The following is a 21559-nucleotide window of genomic DNA, read 5'->3' as shown; positions in this document are numbered from 1 at the left end:
AAATTGTGTTTATAAATGTGCTCTCTACAACTTTTTACTAAACTGGGATAATCTCGAATTAGGAAGATTATAAAAATGAAATAGTATTTACTTCATAGATTATCTTTTATTTATGTATAAATAGTATGATTCCACAGGCATTTGGGTTGTTAACTGGGGATAAACTTAGAATGTGAAGGGCTACATAGAAAGTAGTTTCCTTCGTCTCATGTAGGGATTTCAAGATTTTAAAGAAAGGAGTTCTGTCCCTTCTAGTTGAGTCTCTAATTCATTCCTGGGGTGCTTAATAGAGAGATCGACTTCTAAGAGTTAGGGTTACCCGTAGCACTTTACAAAGAGCCTCAGGGGGCTTCTTGCTCAAAGGAGGCAAGGCAGGTTTCTTGATGCCAGGTGAGAGGATGAGTTTTCAGAAGTAGCAGACCACACTCATTACTGCCCCTTTTCTCCCAGCTGGGGACGGAGAAAAAAAAGACAAGAGACAGATAACCCCATAGCTTAGCACAGAAGTATCAACTGATCTCTAGGGGCGTTTGATGTGATAAGCACAATCATTTGATCCTTCCCTTGGATGAGTTCAGGGCAATGTCCCTGTACACATTGAGAGAAATTACTACAGATCATGGGAATGGGTTAGGAAACCCAAGGTTAGAATCATATTCTTTATTTTAGTTGAAAATAAATGTACAGATTTGTTTTCTTCCAGTTGGGAGATTTGCAGTTTGTTTTGTTAGTACTATGATTGAATAATGCTGGTTAAAAAAAAAAGTGCACTTTTCTAAAAGAGTTCATTTTGACAAATATATATTAAGCACACAGTGTGTCAGGCAGTGTACCCTTCCATGGGTGTCCTAGAAAAGCATACAGTCCAGAGGGGAAAGAGACATGAAAGAGATCATTTTGGAACAATATTAGGAATTTATTTAGTAACATAGAGCAGGTAATTCTAATGTCTCCCTCAGGTGAAAAACACCTCTAGAGAAGAAGTCTTTGAGAAGGGACAACGCACAGAGTGGTTTTTATGTTCATCTTGATTTTTGTGAAACAGGTGGCCTAAAAGTTTATGTTTGGACAAAAAGTGTGAATTTTTCTATATGTACTAATAACTGAGTAAAGCTGAATTAAACAATCATCAATATCTGGGCCAGGCGTGGTGGTAAAGTGATCACAGTACTTTGGGAGGCCAAGGCAGTTGGATCAGTTAAGGCCAGGAGTTCAAGACCAGCTGGGCAATATGTCAAAACCCTCTTTCTAATTAAAATACAAAAATTAGTTGTGCGTGGTGGTATATGCCTGTAATCTCAGCTACCCGGGAGGCTGAGGCATGAGAGTTGCTTGGACCAGGAGGCAGAGATTGCAGTGACCCAAGATCGTGCCACTGCCCTCCAGCCTGGGCGACAGAGTGAGACCCTGTCTCAAAAAAAAAAAAAAAAGTAAATATATGTATTTTTCAATTAATCAAACAGATATAAACCAGGTAAGTAACTTACTTGTAACCATATTAAAGTCAATAGGCTGGTGTGTAAAAACACAGGAGAAGTGTATCATGACTGCCTTATTGTTCGAATGCTATGCAGATGAAGTGTGATTGTAAATTCTCCCCATCCTGAAAGGACTCCCTATTCCATAAATGATGCTGGGATAGCATGCTAGTCGTATGCAGAAGAATGGAATTGGAACCCCACCTATCACTATCTACAAAAATTAACTCGATAGATTAAAGATTTAAATGTAAAGCCTCAAACTATAAGAATCCTAGAAAAAAAACCTAGGGAACACCATTCTGGATATTATCCTTGGGAAAGAATTTATGACTAAGTCTTCAAAAACAATTGCAACAAAATACAAAAATTGATATGTGGGACTTAATTAAACTAAAGAACTTCTACAGCAAAGGAAACTAAACAGAGTAAACAGACAACTGACAGAATGGGAGAAAATATTCACAAACTTTGCATCTGGCAAGTCTAAAACTGGGCTTGATTAAACTAAAGAACTTCTGCACAGCAAAAGAAATGATCAACAAAGTAAACAGACAATGGACAGAATGGGAGAAAATATTCACAAACTATGCATCTGACAAGGGTCTAAAACCAGAATCTATAAGGAACTTGAACAATTCAACAACCAAAAAACAACCTCATTAAAAAGTGGGCAAAAGACAGGAACAGACACTTCTCAACAGAAGACATACAAGCAGCCAGCAAACATGAAAAAAATGCAAATCAAAACCACAATGAGATAACATTAGCAAGAATGGTTATTATTAAGAAGTCCAGAAACAGCAGATGCTGGCAAGGCAGTGGAGAAAAGGGAATGCTTATACACTGCTGGTGGGAATGTAAATTAGTTCAGCCATTATGGAAAGCAGTTTGACAATATCTCAAAGACCTTAAAACGAACTACCATTTGACCCAGCAATCCCATTGTTGGGTATATATCCAAAAGAAAATAAATCATTAGACTAAAAAGACATATGCATATGTTTATCACAGCACCATTCACAATAATGAAGACATGGATCAACCAAAGTGCCCATTGACAGTGAACTGGATAAAGAAACTGTGTTATATATACACCATAGAATACTATATAGCCATAAAATGGAATGAAATCATGTCCTCTGAAGCAACATGGATGCGATTGTTTGCCATTATCCTAAGCAAATTAACACAGAAACAGAGTACCAGATGTTCTCACTTACTCAGTGGGAGCTAAGCATTGGGTACTTACGGACATAAAGATGGCAACAATAGACACCAGAGACTACTAGAGTTGGGAAAAAGGAGGGGAGCAAAGGTTGAAAAGCTAACTATTGAGTACTATGCTCACGACCTGGCTGACAGGATTGATCGTACCCCAAACCTCAGCATCACACGACATAGCCATGTACCAAACCTGCAAATATACACCCTGAATTTAAAATTGAGGTTGAAATTATTTTGAAAAAATTCTCCCCAGGCTTAGGTCCTGCCCAGCCACTTGAGAAATGCTGTTTTGGCTATAGCAGAGGCTTAGTAGAAAGAAATAGATGAACTCAGTACCACTCATCAGAAAATAATTCAAAGGGCATTTCTTATCAATAGTGGCTCAGAACATCACGCACACAACTATGATGTGCTAAACACAGATTGTCTAATTAACAGTAAATAGAATGTTACAAGTAGGTCTCCTTTAAAACAAAGCTATTTGACTTTAAAAATAAACAGTAATTTTGTGTTTTCTATATCAAACATTCAGCATAATTATTTAATGAATATCCCGTGAATAATGAGTTAAATAGCATTTGCACAGGCTTCTTCTGCCACCCAAAGCCATTTTTGGTGTTTCCTCTTTGGGGGACAGATAATGAGATCTAATTGTTATCTTTGTTTCCTGTTTGGGGGACAGACAACTAGAACTAATGGTTATTTTCCTTCCCTTCACTTTTCCCATTCAGTCAGTAAGTCCACTTGATTCTACCCTCTATTTTTTACCTCTGTTCAATTCTCTCTCTCCTCTCTGTCATCACCCCAGTTCGGGTCACATCAACTTGCAAGAATTTATTTTAACAGTCTCCTAAGTGATTCTTCACTTGACAAAATGATCTTTTACTTTAGAAGAGAACATAGTAAGAATGACAAAATAATAATACTAATAATAAATACTACTCACTGACTGTATATTACATACCTGTAACTATGCTGAGTGCCTTACATGCTTTGGTTCATTTAATCCTTAGAACAACCCTACAAGCTCATTTAGTTACTTAGCCCATTTAATCCTAGAGAGGTCAAGCAACTTATCTAAGGCTGCCACTTGGCTAGTGGTAGATCCCAGACAAGAACTTTGTCTCCAAAACTTGTGCTCTTAATGACATGCACACTCACTGCCATATTTGCCAAATTTTCTCTTAAATCATAAGGCTCTCTCACTGTACTAAACTATGCTGCATTACTCAGCACAATGTTGGACACATAAGCATTCAAGAAGTTTTTTCAAGGGATAAATTTGAGAACCATTATGTAAAGAGTGGGGAGTTAAAATATTATGTTATTTCATTTATCTCACATCATTACGAAATAAATTGTTTTGAGGTAAACCAATTTTATACCTAAATGAAATCAAACCACTTAAAGCTAAAGCCTTCTTAAAAATTTAGATAAATTATTTCTAACACGCAATCCATCCTTTACTACCTTATTTGCATGAGAATTCTCCTTTAATTGTATCCTAATGACAAAGAGTTTTGTTATGAACAAGTGTCATATATGCTACTTCTTTAGTAATTCCTTTGGAACTATGGTTTTAATTAACATCTGCATGCTGAGGAAGCTCAAATCTTTGTTTCCAACCTGCATTGTCTTCCTGACCTTCAGATCCATGAATATTTACCAATTGGTCCTGAAATCTCAAAATGTTCCAGAGACCTCTTGTACAACCAGATCCCAAAATCTGCTTCTTCAAAACTTTATATCTTAATGAATAATTCTGCTGTCTATCCAGTTGCTGGCCACAAGCGTGGGCATAATGTTCAACTCTTCCTTTTCCTTTACCAACCACCCCCCAATTAATCAATTAACAAAGTTCCTATTGAGTTTGCCTTCTAACTATCATCTCTCATATCTTTCACTCTTCTGTCTGTCCATTGCCTTAACCTGCCATTATTATCTTTGCCTAGATTATTGTAACACATTTGTAGACTGTATCTTATATCTATAATTTTACCGCAGTATAATATATTCTTCACATTACAATCAGAGTATTTTTTTGTTTTGTTTTGAGACAGAATCTCAGTCACCCAGGCTGGAGTGCAGTGGCACCATCTCGGCTCACTGCAACCTCTGCCTCCTGGGTTCAAGCAATTCTCCTGCCTTAGCCTCCTGAGTAGCTGGGTCTACAGGTGCATGCCACCAGGCCTGGCTAATTTTTGTATTTTTAGTAGAGATGGAGTTTCACCATGTTCGTCAGAGTGGTCTCGATCTCCTGACCTTTTCTTTTTTTGAGACAGAATCTCACTTTGTTGCCCAGGCTGGAGTGCAGTACCGTGATCTTGGCTCACTATAACCACCGCCTCCCAGGTTTAAGCAATTCTGCAGACTCAGCCTCCTGAGTAGCTGGGATTACAGGCACCTGCCACCATACCCAGCTAATTTTTGTATTTTTAGTAGAGATGGGGTTTCACCATGTTGGCCAAGCTGTTCTTGAACTCCTGGCCTCAAGTGATTCACCCGCCTCCACCTTCCAAAGTGCTGAGATTATAGGCATGAACCATTGCACCTGATCCTACTGTAGTTATTCTTTCTTCCCCTTTCCACAATGTATTCAGAAAGTCGCATGTCCAGCTTATATTTAAGGGATAGGAAAGCTTTTTGTTTTGTTTGTTTTCTGAGATGGAGTCTCACTCTTTTACCCAGGCTAGAGTACAGTAGTACATTCTTGGGTCACTGTAACCTCCACTTCCTGGGTTCAAGCAATTCTCCTGCCTCGGGCTCCCGAGTAGCTGGGACTACAGGCCTGCACCACCAGACTCAGCTAATTTTCGTATTTTTAGTAGAGGCAGGGTTTCTCCATGTTGGCCAGGCTGGTCTTGAACTACTGACCTCAAGTAATCCTCCTGCCTCGGTTTCCCAAAGTGCTGGGATTACAGATGTGAGCCTGGGCACCTGGCCTGCTCCACCTCCTTGAGGGCAGGGTAGCTACATCAATTATTTGACCATTGGGAGTTCTTTCAGTTGGCTGCTATGTTTATTTGACACACCCCCATTTTGTTTATCTTAAGCACCTCTTCACTCTCTTGTGGTACAAGATCCTTCAGGTTCACCTTGCCCTGACCCAGCTTTAGAATGAATCATTTATCCAGGGTCCCCTAGATGCTTTTATTGTTGAATGTATTAGAAACTATGATCTGAGTGTTGGGTGGGACCTACCAAATTAAGTTAAAATTTGGATTCATTTATAAAAACCACAGAAGTACAAAGGATAATATATGTTCCCACTGTTCAAAATAAATAAATGTTATTTTTTCTTTTATTTTGCATCAGATTTATTTTAAGAAATAAAACACACCAAGTTGAAGATCATTTTTCTTCTCCCCAATCCTAAACCCTGCCTCGCTTCCCAAAAGCAACCACAGTCTTAAATTGGTGTATAGACAGTTTTTTCAAGCATGTATGGAACATCTACAGAAATAAACGTGTTAAATAAGAGACTGGCTTTTATTCGAGCTAAACATGAGTTCCCACACTCTGAGCTGTTCTAGTTGGCAGTGTGTCTCTGCCCACAGCTCTTTGTCTATACATTCATTCCTTGCATTGCTGCTGCAGTGGATGTTCCATTTGTCTCTTTTCTCATGTGATAACTTCCCTCCACTTCCAGACACTCTCTTGTGTAGTCTGTTTTATCCCATCTCATCCTAACTTGCTACTTTGTAGGCTGCTCCTAGTGTCCTCCTTATCCAAAGGAAGAAACCCGATAACCTGATGTACACTTTGTGAAAGCAAATCATAAACTGTGAAAAGTGCTATGCAAATATCAAATCTCACAGCTCTGTTCACAGTGCCAAAAGAAAATGGGGACTGCGGCATCATTCATTTGTGTGGAGTACCTTGCTCTTTAACAGTTGTCCTTGAGCTCTTTAGCAGTTACCTTTGATCTTAAAGTTAGTTGCTTCTAGTTACTTTTTTCCCCCCATTTATTTATTTTATTGCGTTTTAGGTTTTGGGGTACATGTGAAGAACATGCAAAATTGTTCTAGTTACTTTTGAGTTGTACTTCTTCTACAAAGTTGGAGCTGACAGATTTAAGACTACTGGATATCTGGAAACCCAGATGGCTAATTTGATTATTCTTCATTTTTATTTTTTCTTATGAATACTATTCCTAAAGATATAGGAACAATACCCAAAATAAAGGAAAAGCTTACTATTGAAGAGATTGCTCATGAAATTCCCAATTTCTCCAGCAGGTGACTTCAAATGAAAGGCTAGACTGGGCATAGTGGCTCATGCCTGTAATCCCAGCACTTTGGGAGGCTGAGTCAGGCAGATCATTAAGTCAGGTGTTTGAGACAAGCCTGACCAACATGGTGACACTCCGTCTCTAATAAAAATATGACAAATTAGCTAGGCATGGTGGCTCGTGTCTGTAATCCCGGGGAGGCTGAGGCAGGAGAATTGCTTGAACCTGGGAGGCAGAGGTTTCAGTGAGCCAAGATCATGCCACTGCACTCCAGCCTGGGTAACAGAGAAAGACTCCTTCTCAAAAAAAAAAAAAAAAAAAAAAAAAAAGGCGAATAGTATTGATTAATAGTATTGATATAATTATAAAGTGAAAGTCTATAGCTGTAATCTCCATCCATTGAATTGCATTGCTATGTGGGCAGTGCTGTTGATAATGTTCTGAGTGGCTGGCATGTTACCTGCCTACCTCAGTAAGCAGAAATTTTTGGTTTGGGGCTTCCAGCCTTATTAATAAATAAACCTAATATCTAATTTCTTCCCACAGTTGACACTTACTTAGACAAAGGCAAATTTGGAAGCAATTACTTGCGGACAGTTCGTATAGCATCTGGACAGTCAGCACGGGCACCATGAAGCACTTCCTGAGGTATGTGTTTACGGTTTCCTGGCTGAGCCCTCTGCAGCTGAGAAACCTCCTCACTGGTTAGGGTCGTATTACTAGTCATCGTTTGTGATCTGTGACCGGGTCTCTTAAGATTCTGTAAAATAACATTGCATTTTTGCTGAGAATAACTTGGCCACGAGGTTCCTCTGCTAACTCCATATGCTTGTAGACGGCGAGAGAACGTGGGCACAAAAGCATGAGCACTTTAGACAGCCCTGCTGCCGTGTGTCTCTACAGAATGGCACACTGCTGGCCTGAAAGGTTTCAGGAAATAGCTGTCAATGAATCACTTAATACAGTTTACGTAAAATCATTTTTGGGAAATAAGTATCCTTTAAAATATCCTTTAATTTAGATTTTGGTTGGCTGGCCAATCCATACAGGCATTTTAAAATTTGGGAAAGGGGGCCAAACTGTGTGTTCTAAGCTTCTGCTCTTCTTATCTCAGTGATGTCTCTGAAATTTGTATCAATTGTTGGTTCCCTGAAGATTGTTCTGGACAGAGTATGCCACAAATTGGTATGTTTGGGTGATCTTGTTTAGTTTTGAAAACCATTTGACTGGACCTAAAGTTACAGTTATTTTTAAAAGTATTGACTAGGCTGGACGTGGTGGCTCAAGCCTATAATCCCAGCACTTTGGAAGGCCGAGGCGGGTGGATCACGAGATCAAGAGATCGAGACCATCCTGGTCAACATGGTGAAACCCCATCTCTACTAAAAATACAAAAAAAAAAAATTAGCTGGGCATGGTGGCACGTGCCTGTAATCCCAGCTACTCAGGAGGCTGAGGCAGGAGAATTGCCTGAACCCAGGAGACGGAGGTTGTGGTGAGCTGAGATCGCACCATTGCACTCCAGCCTGGGTAACATAAGTGAAACTCCGTCTCAAAAAAAAAAAAAAAAGAGTATTGACTGCCATTCATTTGTCTATTAGTGGAATTCCCAGATAAGTTTTGTATAATATTAAAATATGGCAAAATACAGTTAGTCAGGTCCTGAATGTGAGAAAATACAACACTCTTCCCAGAAGATCAGGCTTCTTCTCCTCAGGATGGTGACCCGCCTCTGTTACACATTCTTGTCTTTTGCTCAGGCTTGTTTTCTCTAAGCAAGTTAGTAGGCTTGCTTCTTTTAAAAAATGATTTGATTCCTTCAGTGGCCGTAATCTAAGATTCTACCCCCACCCCCAGTGGTTTTGGTTCCATTGTTTTTTTCTGGAGCACTCAGATCAGCTTTTGTGGAATTTACTGGATTTTGATGCAGCTACTGGTAGTTTACTGGATCTTAGAATCGTGACAACCTCTCAGGAGGTTACTGTTAAACCCTTTACAGGCATCAGCATTTGTTTTATTGTACAGAATACTGTTTATCTCAGCTGTATAAAAATATAGTATTTGAAAAATCATGTGGGCATTTGCCAGCCAAGTATTTGACCTGATATGTTCTTGGTTGTCATGGTAATTAACTGATCTAGCTACACATTCATGAAAATTTGGCATTGATGCACACCTCCTGGATGTAAACGTGGTGTCTTTCAGCTGTGAAATCATGTTAACAGAAAGCTTTAGTGTGAGATGAAGCTTAGAAGTCAGGAGCTCCCTTTGAAAAAGTGGTGATGATGGTGGTGAGGTTGCCAAGCCTTGCACTACTCAATTTCTTCCTCAATGTCTCATTTGTTTTAGAAAAACGTGTTGAGCAGCCTCAAAACCAGTCATTTTAGGAAAAATAATAGCCTTTGGTTCTGTTAGTTTTATTGTTAAACTGAATAGGTGCAACATGTTTAGTGGAGTGTATTTTTTCATTAATTTGTATATGATGATTTAGAACTAGTACAGTGAAAATCTACCACTGTAATTTTGCACAGACTAGCACCAAGAGTTGCTACAGAACCAACATGTCCCTATCAGTTATGTGTTCTGATAAAAAAAATTTTCATGTAGCTTGGAGTGTATATTTTATAAATATTATATGGCATTGATGATGTGAAACTAATGCTAGGATAACAGATTGTACATTAAAACAGAAACTTGAGAATTTTCATTGACCACTGATTTTGAAATAATAAAAGGAAACTCGATCATTTCCCTTCCTTAGCTGATTCATTTCCTGTAGTCCATTTCCACAGATGTTGAATGATTTTGGCAATCTTTTCATTTGAACCAAAGAAAAGGTTATGTAAGCAAAGCCTGAATAAATCAGGTGTTAATTCCTGAGCTCAGCAAATATATTATGGAGAATGAGGAGCTGACTTTCACTGGGAAGAAATTAGCATTATTTAAAAGCCCACGCAGTGATTAATCTGTCAACTTCTGAGATACTCTAGAAGAAAATGCTCCATGCACAGTCCCAGAAGACATTAGGTTAATCTTAGAGAAACCAAATTGTGAGAAAAAAATGGATTTTGATCCACATTTAAGATACATGATACTCAATTGCTACCATCAGATACATTAATGATATAAATATTCAGAGCATAAAAGAATAGAGAAAATATTCAATGTATGTCAAAAATCATATGAAATATAAGAAATAAATGCTATATGATTAGTACACCTGGCTAAAGGGTGTATTTTATTTATTTTATTTATTTTTTTGAGATGGAGTCTTGCTCTGTCACCCAGTCAAAAGTGCAGTGGTGCAATCTCAGCTCACTACAACCTCCATCTCGTGGGTTCAAGCAGTTCTCTCGCCTCAGCCTCCAGAATAGCTGGGATTACAGGCACCAGCCATCATGCCTGGCTAATTTTTGTGTTTTTGTACAGACGAGGTTTCACCATGTTGGCCAGGCTGGTCTTGAACTTGTGGCCTCAGAGATCCACCTGCCTTGGTCTCCCAAAGCGCTGGGATTACAGGCATGAGAGACTATGTACGGTCAGGTGTATTTTAAATTGAGGTTAGAAATGGAATATTGGATACGTATCCCCAGATCATCCAGTCTGACTTTAGCCATGATGTGCATGAAAAGAAAACACGAGGCCAAGCAAGTGGCTCACGCCTGTAATCCCAGCACTTTGGGAGACTGAGGCGGGCAGATCACAAGGTCAAGAGATCAAGACCATCCTGGTCAACATAGTGAAACTCTATCTCTATTAAAAATACAAAAAGTTAGCCAGGCATGGTGATGGGCACCTGCAGTCCCAACTACTTGGGAGGCTGAGGCAGGAGAATTGCTTGAACCTAGGAGGTGGAGATTGCAGTGAGTCTATCATACCACTGTACTCCAGCCTGGCCCACAGAGCAAGACTCCATCTCAAAAAGAAAAAAAAAAAGAAAACATTGGATAGCAAAATATACCTACATATGATCAGAAAATGAAGGAGCACTTTTTAGAGTCCCAGATAGAGCAAAAGCTTAGGGTTTCATTTTTGTAATATATTTTGCTAACTTTAATTCAGTTGATGTGTATAACAGAGAATTCTGAAGTCTTGTGTGGAAGATCTTTTCCCTTGTTCGGATTTAGCTATTGAGGTTATAGTTTTTAAAGTTATCAGAACATAATTAATTTTGGAAATTAAGAAGGGAAAATTTTAAAGTCACCCATATAAATCATTGCTTCCAACTGTTCCAGTCTCAGAATCTCAGTTTCTTGGCCTTGGATCTCACTTCATATTTTCCTTTCTCAAGCAGAAAAGAGGAAAGGAAAATATCTGCCAATCTCAAACCTCTGTGGGAGAAACTGAGCGATACAGCAGACTTATCCCATGTCCAAACTTTGAGGCAATCCAGGGAAAAAACCACTTTTCTAGTATGATTAGATAAATAAAGGCTTACAATTAGCAAAAATAACCACAGATCGGATTTTTAAGTCATTCATACTTGATTTACATCTTGGTCCACTAATTCATTTAGTATGCATTCATTGCTAAAAATGCAAGTATTTATGCCACTTTCATTCTCTCTTCATAGCAAATGTAATCAAGTAAGACATAATATCCCATTTTACAAAGGAGGACAAGGAGGCTTAGTAAAGTTAAGTAACTTAAAGCCACACAGATATTTGAATGCAGGCCTGTTTGACTTCCAACCTGTTTCTCATGTTTGTATCACATTACTCCAGTACTGTGTGCCCACTGTAAGGTATTGTGGGTGATACAAAAATGAATGTGAGAGCTGGGCATGGTGGTTCACACCTGTAATCCCACCACTTCGGGAGGCTGAGGCGGGTGGATCACCTAAAGTCAGGAGTTCAAGACCAGCCTGGCCAACGTGGCAAAACCGTGTCTCTACTTAACATACAAAAATTAATCAGTCATGGTGGCAGTTGCCTGTAATCCTAGCTACTAGGGAAGCTGAGGCAGGAGAATCCCTTGAACCCAGGAGGCAGAAGTTGCAGTGAGCTGAGATCATGCCACTGCACTCCAACCTGGGTAACAAGAGCAAAACTCTATCTCAAAAATAAATGAACGTGAGATGTCTGTGTTCCAAAGTAACATACCACCTGGTAAGAGACAAGGCGTATGCATACAAAACTAAGATATGTAAAGAAATGTGATCAGTGACAGGTTACAGACATTTTGTGAAGGAATATTCAGGAAACCTGTCATTGAGACAATGTTGAAATAAAGCAAAGACTAGGATTTTAATATTTTAAAATAAGGATGGAAGGTATGGAATGCTGTGAGGAAGGCCAGGAAGGCGTGACTGGTGTCATAAGCACTACTGGTCCAAGTTTGTTAGATGTGAACCTTGTTTCGGGTGGATAGAAGATACTTGCAAAAATCAGGTTAGGGGCAGTTCTTGGTCACCTTTGCAAGCACAACATAAAGCAGCCCAGAGCATGTTAACATTTTCACCCTGACTTAAAGAGGACCTCGAAGAGAAAGGAGAATCAGATAAAATAATCTTTTCTCCTTCTAACACATCTGGCCTTCTGTTAGAGCCAGAAATCTAGTCCTGTCTTTTCACCTTACATGTGAGAAAGAAGAAACCCAGAGAAGCAAAGTAACCTCTCCAAAGTCACATGGTTCATAGTGGCAAATTGGTACTAGATGCCAAGTCTGACTTCCAGATAGGTTAGTCAAACTTTTGATTCAGTATGACCCACTTTCCATTGCTTTTAAAGAGCAGAAGGTGCAGGAACACGAAGTTGTTCCAGAATTTGATTAGCATTGCTTGAGGCAATGACAGAGCTTCTGAGATATAGAAGTTAAGTCCTGAAAAAGGGAAGGTTTATGGCCTATGCATCCAAATACCTCTCTCACTGTAGACTGGTACTTTTAGCTGTAGTGTTATCTTTTTTATGGTGCATGTATGCATGTATATTTGTACATGTATGCATGCATATATATGACACACATATGTATATATAAACATACACAAATACATTCATATATATATATACATATATTTTACATTGTTTTGCTCCCTGCATTAAAACAAACAAAAGCTGTGACCATACTCTCATTGAAATACGTTAACCTGCATCTTTTTCTAGGCAGTCTCCTGTCGGTGACCTTCCCAGAGCCTGCCCGTTACCCTCAAGCTGCTGTCTGAGATCCTCTGGGAGCTGCATCACATACATCCCAGCTCTCCTGCCCCTTGGCTTTCCCTCAGCTTTTCAAGGCCAGCTCTTTGGCCACTTCACTGTTTGTTAAGCTCTTCCTGCAGAGCATCAGCAATATAACCAAAAGCCATGGGCACTCAGTAAATGTTAGTTTGAATTTTATTCATTTACCTATTGGAATTTTCACTTTTATTCTGAAGTGAGGAAGGCATGCTGATTTTCCAGGCTCTTCTGGCTGTTCCTCGTGGGATGGTGAAGTTGGCTTTCCTGTCCAGGCTCAGAGGAATGTACTCTCTCTTCTCTGCCTCTCCAACACCCTGGGCATTTTTCTTTTATAGAATTGTCACACTGTTTTTCAACATTCTATTTTTCCTGTCCTTTTCCTTGCTAGACTATAAGCTCCTGGTGGACAGGGAGGTCCCATGGCTTGCAGTGAATATAAGTTCTTGACTCGTGTTCACTTTTTCCACTGCCATGACTCCCACTCTCGTTTCTTCAGTACTGCACCATTAGTCTCATTTTGCATTTGGTTCCATGAAGGAATAAATAAAGTAAATTAAAATACCTTTCAATTATCATTTTTCATTTTCTCCCCAACTCATTTCAGATTTCTTTCAACTGTTCTGCGTCTTTAGCAGAAATGAATTTGTTCACAATACTGAGCATATCCTCTAACTGGGTTGTTTAAAATGTTTTTGAATTATGTTATGTAGCAAATTTATAGTAATAACAGGCCCATTTCTTATCCCCTATAGAATATTTTGAACCCTATAAATGGATGATGGAACATGAATAATACCTTTAATGACTTTCGTTTATTTATACATTTCCTTATTTTGGGTCTCCTTAAAAATATTTACCAACAAAAGTTTATATTTGACGTTGCATTTAAATACTTTTAAAATGTCAAAGTATAGTGTGTTATAATGTGTTCACTGCTTCCTCTTCTAAATAAGTCAATAAAAGTAGTATTCAAAGAGTAAAAAATAATCTGATTTAAAAAAAATCTTGTAGCCAGGCCCAGTGGCTCATGCCTATAATCCCAGGACTTGAGGAGGCTGAGGCAGGCAGATTGCTTGAGCCCATGAGTTCAAAACCAGCTTGGGCAACATGGCAGGACCGCCTCTTTATAGATACTAAAATGTTAGCTGAGCATGGTGGTGTGCATCTGTAGTCCCAGCTACTCGGGGGGCTGAGGTAGGAGGACCACCTGAGCCCAGAAATGGCAAGGCTGCTTCAGCCTAGGCAGCAGAGTAAGACCCTGTCTTGAAAAATAAATCTTATAAAGTGTATTTAAGCATCAAAATTTTAGTTGAATAATGATGTTAAAAAATTAAGAGAAACCTGCACCTCCTTTTCTTTGAAAGGAAACAGGTATACTATTAATTTATTTATTTTAATTATCCCACAATCAGTTATTGCTCTCTAAGCCTTTGGATGCAGTTTCCCTGGAACGTATTATAAAAAGAGTGTCCTTTTTGCCGTAACAATATAATTTTGAATAACGTTAATCCATGATAGATATAGACCCACCAATCTTCTTAATTTTTACTTTTCAGAAGTTAGTGGGATCTCTTCAGAAAAAGAATAATGGAAAAAAACACAGGGTCTCACCCTATCTGGGTATTGGATCTTGGGGCCTCTGCCTTGCTTTAAAGGAGGGAAATACTCTTGTTTTCCTAGACACCCATGGATGATTTCTTTGTGTGATTTCACATTTCCAGTTCATGTACCAAGTCCTCTGCAGCCTCTCCTTCCTAGTAGGAAGCTCATATAGAGATGGTCCCATTTATTAGGCAAAGTACCTATTGATAAGTTAATTCCCAACTGACTGTCAGTGCCCCTACTTAGGAACTTCAATGGAGCAACTAAATGAACTGCTGGGAACACTGAGCAGCTTGCTCTTCTTTATGGCTGCTTAGATGAAATGTATTATATTTGGGAAACTGTGATTTGAACCGAGAACTGTGATTATTTTTGTATGTATCTTTCATCAACAATAGTGTACTTTTTATTTATTACAGGATTTCTTCAAGCAAGAATTAACTTTCATTAGCACATTCATTGAAACTATTCAAAATAAGCCACTTTTCTCTTATTGTTCCAAAAGAAGACGTCAGAGTCACAAATTTAAGGTGATGGAGTAGTGTTGCATTACAGGTACCCACACCCCCTCACCCCACAGGCAAGGGGCAGCATGGTTTTAGGTGCATCTCCTGTTTTGGAGGCCCCATCCCTTCTGAATAGATTTCTCTAACAAAGCACCACAAGACAGGAGCTTACTTTTATTTAGTAGCAGAGATATGATCCGTTTTGAATAATTTACATTGGGTGGCTCTTCTGGTTCAAACTAGAGAATGAATGTTAAATAATAAACGTGGTCATAATTGCTTTATGGAAGAACACTGCTGTGAACTCAGCCATAAACATCACTCTGCAGAATATTAATAAAAGGCAGTAACAGAAAAGATTGGAAATGGAGCATGTGTAGTAGCTCTTATCATTGAATCAGATTCTCCCAGTGTTTAAGCAAGGCATTCATCTTAGGAAGCTACAGTAACTCTTTGGAACACTATCAAAAGCTGTGATTAAAAAACAGAAATAAACGAAAAACGGCTGCCTTGTGTTTAGAAAGAGAAGGTGGTAATCAGTATTTTCTACATCTAGTCTTGAGGAATTAATTGTTGTTCCTAGAAAATCTAACAGATCTCTCTAGTAATGAGTCAGGAATCTTCCATCAGAATGAAGAAAACTAAGTGTAACGTTATGAAGAAGAAAAGCAAATATTACCCACTTAAAACTAAGTTTATTGGTTTGCTGATTCAGTCTGGGAGGGAAGGGAGCAGAGCCATAATCCCCCTGAGCAGAGGGTTCAGAAGGTGAAGAGGGTATGAAACAGGTTGAGATTCGTGCTAGTGCAACAGAAAATTTAAGTGGGTTCTGTCTCACAGGCACATTTGAAATGTCTTCTCCCAAAGCATGCAGTCAGAAAAAAAAAAGGGGGACATAAAACAAACGAAATTAAAAGGAGGAAAGGGTACAAGGAATTCCAAAATCCTTAAACTCAAATAAGAAATAGATACACCTTTTCTCCCTCCCTCCCTTCCTCTCTTCCTTCTTCTCTTCCTTCCTCTTCCTCCCTCCCTCCCTCCCTCCCTCCCTCCTTTCCTCCTTCCTTCCTTCCTTCCTCCCTCTCTCCTTCCCTCCTTTCTTCCTTCCTCCCTCCCTTCCTTCCTTTCATCTATCCTTCCTCCCTTCCTTTCTTCTTCCCTTCCTTCTTCCCTTCCTTCCTCCCTTCCTTCTTTCTTAAACTAACCACTGATGAACTCAAGAACATTTACAGATCTGTTTCTTAATTGCTTCCTTTTAAGGGTAAACAAATCAAACCAATAGAACATTCTCTCAAAATTGTTAATCATTTTTATTGTTCCGCTTTTGATCCTCAGCAGTTTTTTCCATAAATTTTGCAATTTAGAGACTTAAATAGATCCCGATAATTTAAGAAGTGAGCTCCTGGCAGTCAATATTTGATGGTGAACAGCCAGCGTAAGTTGCTCATATGAAGGTTTTGCAGAGTTGGTCCTTTTATGAGGAAGTGAGTTGTGTATTGCTTCTGAAGTAAGAGATCACCCTGGTGTTTCCATCTCTGACCATGACCTCCCGGGACAAGGTTTATAACTAAACACAAAATAAATTACACCTATCAAAACATAATTTGATCTGATGATCTGGATGAAAAATATATAGTAACTAGCATAGCAAGAAAATATAGTACCTAGCATAGCAAGCTGAGGTTTTAATTAAATATTTGAGAGCATGTTGGTCCATTAGAAAAATAAGGGGAGAAAATAGAATATATCTTGGATAATAAGTATCATTATCAGGTTCTGTTGGCCTAGGAATTCTGAAAGAACAAGCAGTGTATGGTTATCATTTCATAATTGAAATGTGCATAATTGAAATTGTTTATGATTATGTGAGAGAGATGTGATTTACTTCACAGAGTGGTGAACCCTAAGAAATGATGCTTCACCCCTAACCCCCACTGTGGATTTCTACTGGGTTTCATGTCTTTGACAGTGTGAACATCATCAAGGGAGTTTTTTTAAAAAGATAAAAGCAAACAGAATGTGATGTCTTTTCTTCCTTTTGATGTCAGACTGTCTTGACGCAAAACAGTAACACAGCCATTTTTCTCATATACAGGGAGGCCAGTGGGAGAAATTACAGTTGGGCTGTGGGTAACTCTATATATGGACATTTCCTGCCACTTAGGATGACTCTTCTAGGTCTCAAGCCTCCTCTTTGTGTAGACCTGATACAGAGGTCATGGGGAAAATTTTTGTAGCTTAATTTAAGCTATACTTGATGCCTTGGAACCTAAATAGGAAGAGTATAAAGACACTCCATGAACAATCATAATGGTCCTCTTCTCTAGGAAGATTTAGTACAAACAGAACTGGATTATCACATGGTTTCACTTGTGCTAGAGTTCTACCACCCAGACTTAAAAGGTGGCCTCATTTGAGGTGTAAGCCCACAGATGGGGTGGACTTCCTGAAAATTGCACATGGAACAGATATTATGGAAAGTTTTTATCTTTGACTTAGTAATTAATAGTATATATTAATATGTTTATATATATATATATATCCCAGTAATTAATATCATTACCATTTGGCTGGGGACCAGTTAACAAGATATTGCTCAATCTTTTCTGGTTTTTTTTTTTGGCATAGCTTTCCAGTAGTTCGAAAATGAAAAACATTTTCCAAGAGAGCAAGCTGAGGTTTCATAAATCTTCTCACTTATCTAATTAAACTACCCCACTAAATTTATTTTTAGGGTTATACCCTAAATATATATGTATTTACATATATAAATATATGTAAATAAGCATAAGTATATTTATATATCAATAAGCATACATATATATTCATATGTAAATATACATATATATTTAGGGTTATTTTGGGTTTTGTTAGTGTTGTTGTTTTCTGGGGTAGTTTTCTTTTTTTTTTTTTTTGAAGATGTTAAACTATAACCTAACAGATCTTAGAGTATATTTGACTAGAACAGTTGAATGTTACATTTTACAATATAGTACATCCTTTTTTGTCTTTTGGCAGAATCTGATTAACTTTGTGCTGACTATACATGGAAATTTTATATGCACTTTTGTAATGGCTTTTGGTGATCATTTTATACATCATAATTTTTGTTATAATTTTTATTTTTTAAATAAAATAATACACATTTATTACAAAAAATACTTAGAAAATAAAAATTACTGATAATTTTATTACCCATCAATACCATTGTTGACATTTTTGTTATGTATCCTGCTTTACACATTACTACTAAAATTTTTGTTTTACTTTTTAAAGGAAAAGCAGATCATCCCATACATATTTCTTTTTAACTTTTTTCTATTTGATAAACATATCGTGGACATTTTCACTTTATTAGATGTTCTAGGACATAATCTTGTTGCCTGCAAAGGATCCTATTCTGTTATCTCAATGTAGCAGCTTGGTTGCTTTGTTCTGTTTCTTTCCATTTCCTTTACATTTATGAGATATAGACCCCATGCCTTTGTGTAAATCAGACTGTTTGAATTTTTATTTTTAACACAAGGCTGTTGAAGATATTAGGAACCAGAGCAATTTGAGGAAAGAAACACGCCAAGGTTTTGGTTCTTTTTCAGGGCGGGATCACATTGTTGAGGCTATTAGTTAATTACTCCTGTATATCTGAACGACCATGCATCACCTTATTTTAGAACTGGAAGGAAATAGTGAACTTTTGAGGCTAAAGAAAAATATTTTCCAAATGATACCAAAAAGAAGTGATATAAATAATTCTGCCTCTTGGGAATGTACAGTATAAAGAGAAGATGGGTTGAATATATAAGAATAAGTCCTCTTTACCACTAAAGCTTGAGTCATTTTAAAATTCTGAACAGTACTATGAAATAGTAGGCACTCACATTTTTAAAATTAAAAGTGAGCATAAAAGATGGATTTACATGGGCTAGAGATGTGTGAATAAGCACATGACCGATAGCAATATAGTTCATCATTTGTTGAGCTATTGTTGGAGTGAGGTAGGATGTGCAGTAAAGAAAACTTTCTTTAGCAAGAGCCGGGAACAAACCTCTCAAGAGGAGTGCTTGAAACGTTTTAATCAGAGAAGGTGGTCACCTCTAGGAAAATCAAAGGTCAGTGGTGCTTGCTCAATGAATTGATGAGGAGGGCTCTGACAAGGCCAGGGAATGTTAGGATAGGTCAGCAGAAAAGGCAGGTGGCCACAGCCAAGTCCTCAAGGAGGGCTGCAGTGCCTAAGGGAAAGCAGAGGGAGAGAGGAAAGAATGGGAGCAAGGCAAGGAATCAAATAATGGATTTGGTAGAGGGTGAGGAGGACACTAGGGAGGGGCTGGAGATGGACAGGCGCAAGCTGAGAAGCTGTTCATGGAGGCAATAGAGGAGAGCGTGTTCTTCCCCCACGTCAAAGGGAGGGCGACTCCTAAAACACAAGCAGTTTCAAAGGATTCTGTTTTCAAGGTACTCATCTATTTCCAAGATGTTTTTAGGCAAAGGAGGGGAAAGAAAAGATTCTAATGCTTTATCCTCAGTTTGTTGGGATATCAAATTTATTAGAATAGAAAATTCTGGAGTTTCTTACAGTCATAGTAAATGTAGCTACTGCAAATAAAGTAACATGGGACTAGGAACATATGCTAAGTATCAAGTGATTTTTCTAACCCCTGATCTTTTCCTGGGCTTCTTTTCTTGCTGGTGGTGGCCGCTTTCTCTTCTCTTCCAGAGTTCTGTTGGAAGGGTGCTGTCTTTTGTTTTTCACAGAATGTTGATCCAGATATGCCTGTATTTTTACTGTAAATTTCTGTGGCGCTGCCTGAAATTTGTAATGCGGAAGCTAACTGGAAGATGTGAACTACAACGGATCTGTTACAATACCAAGCCGGGAGCTTCTAGAACCATGAAAATCGGTAAGCCTGAGCAAAGCAGTAAGCAAAAGGTAGAGTTGGTAGGATGGAGGATATGATGTTGTCTTTCGGTATAGTAATTCTAAACCATGTGTAAAGGATAATCTTTGAATGACTGTTTTTGTTACTGCTTTCACAGAAACATCACTGAGGGATTCTAAAAGTAAGGTAAGTAAAATCATTTTTCAGCAGCTTTTCACTTGGAGGCTTACCTCTCTCATAAGAGGTAAAAATTCTAAGAAACCAAAATATACCATTGGTTAGAAAAACTACTGCCAACTGAGAAGAAAGACTCATATGCCCATTACAAACCACTGTACTATTTACATGAGAACAGCCACTATATGTGAATTTCTAGGCAGGTTTGTGAAGTACTTATTACTTCATTGTCAAATGAACTCTTTCTTATACCTTTTCCCAAATCATAAAATAAATATTACTTGAACATAGAAGCAGCCTTAACACCCTACTGTTTCCTCAATATCCAAATCATTTAACATTATACTCAAGATTTTTCAATAACATCAAAGAAGCCACTACACCCCCTTTTATAGCACACTGTGGAGCATCCACAGAAGAGAGGAAACCTGTTTTCTTTTTCAAGATTCTTGACAAGTTTGTCTTATTAATTTTGACATCCTGACAACCATCTCCCTCATGTACCTCACTCTTTAGTCATAAACACAATGCCCATTAACAATAGAAGCTATGTTGGGAGAGGAAATGAAAATATTACATTTCAATACAGGTGGATTGAAACAGGAAAATGCTAAGAAAAGAAACAAAAAAAATTGTATTTTTTTTCCTGCTTAATCAGGAAAATTGCACTATCCCCATCATGAAAACATCAAATTTATTAGAATTTAAGTACACTAAATCAATTTTTGCTTTTAACTTAAATCTTCATATAGAAGCTTAAGCAAATACTTGAAGCTTCTATCCCAGTAGATACTGATAAAGTCTCTGGTGTTAATGAAAAGAAAACTGATTTAAACATGTTTTCCAGTTGTTGCAGACTTCTGTGAGTGTTCACCCTGACGCTATTGAAAAAACTATAGAAGATATCATGGAACTGAAAAAAATTAATCCTGACGTAAATCCACAGTAAGAATATGTTTCTTATGTCAGAAATACAGAACACAAGTCACAGGGCCACATATTTAGTGTTTCTCTGTCTCCTCTCTTTTTTTCCCTCCCTCTCTCCCTAAAATAATCATCTGCCATGTTTTGACTTTCAGATGAAAAATAAAGAAAAAAAGTACCTTTGTCATATTTGTAAATGGCAACAACTTTGTACTTCCTTTGTGGTTTATGCTTCTGAGATGCAAAGAATGTAAGAAATGTGATGGGTGCCCCAATAGAGGAAGATGAGCCCATTCACCCACAGTCACTCTATCTGGTGCCTATGTTTTACATTAACAGTAAATGTTCAAGTGGTAAATGTGCT

General features: G+C 38.1%; 1 protein-coding gene across 1 annotated transcript in view; it reads left to right on the top strand.

Moving 5' to 3' along the window:
• The window catches only part of ELMOD1 (ELMO domain containing 1), a 74246-nt gene that overhangs the window by 17999 nt on the left and 34688 nt on the right, over positions 1 to 21559 (top strand). The window contains exons 2-5 of the mRNA XM_032285690.1: positions 7483 to 7584; positions 19970 to 20115; positions 20252 to 20280; positions 21119 to 21216. Coding sequence (XP_032141581.1) covers positions 7568 to 7584; positions 19970 to 20115; positions 20252 to 20280; positions 21119 to 21216 — 290 coding nt within the window. The 5' untranslated portion in view covers positions 7483 to 7567. The remainder of the gene's footprint in view (positions 1 to 7482; positions 7585 to 19969; positions 20116 to 20251; positions 20281 to 21118; positions 21217 to 21559) is intronic.

Source organism: Sapajus apella, unplaced genomic scaffold, assembly GCF_009761245.1.
Source record: "Sapajus apella isolate SASKATOON/1434 unplaced genomic scaffold, GSC_monkey_1.0 scaffold16, whole genome shotgun sequence".
Taxonomy (NCBI): domain Eukaryota; kingdom Metazoa; phylum Chordata; class Mammalia; order Primates; family Cebidae; genus Sapajus; species Sapajus apella.
The sequence above is the reverse complement of the archived record's forward strand: the minus strand, read 5'-3'. Positions and strand labels throughout refer to the sequence as shown.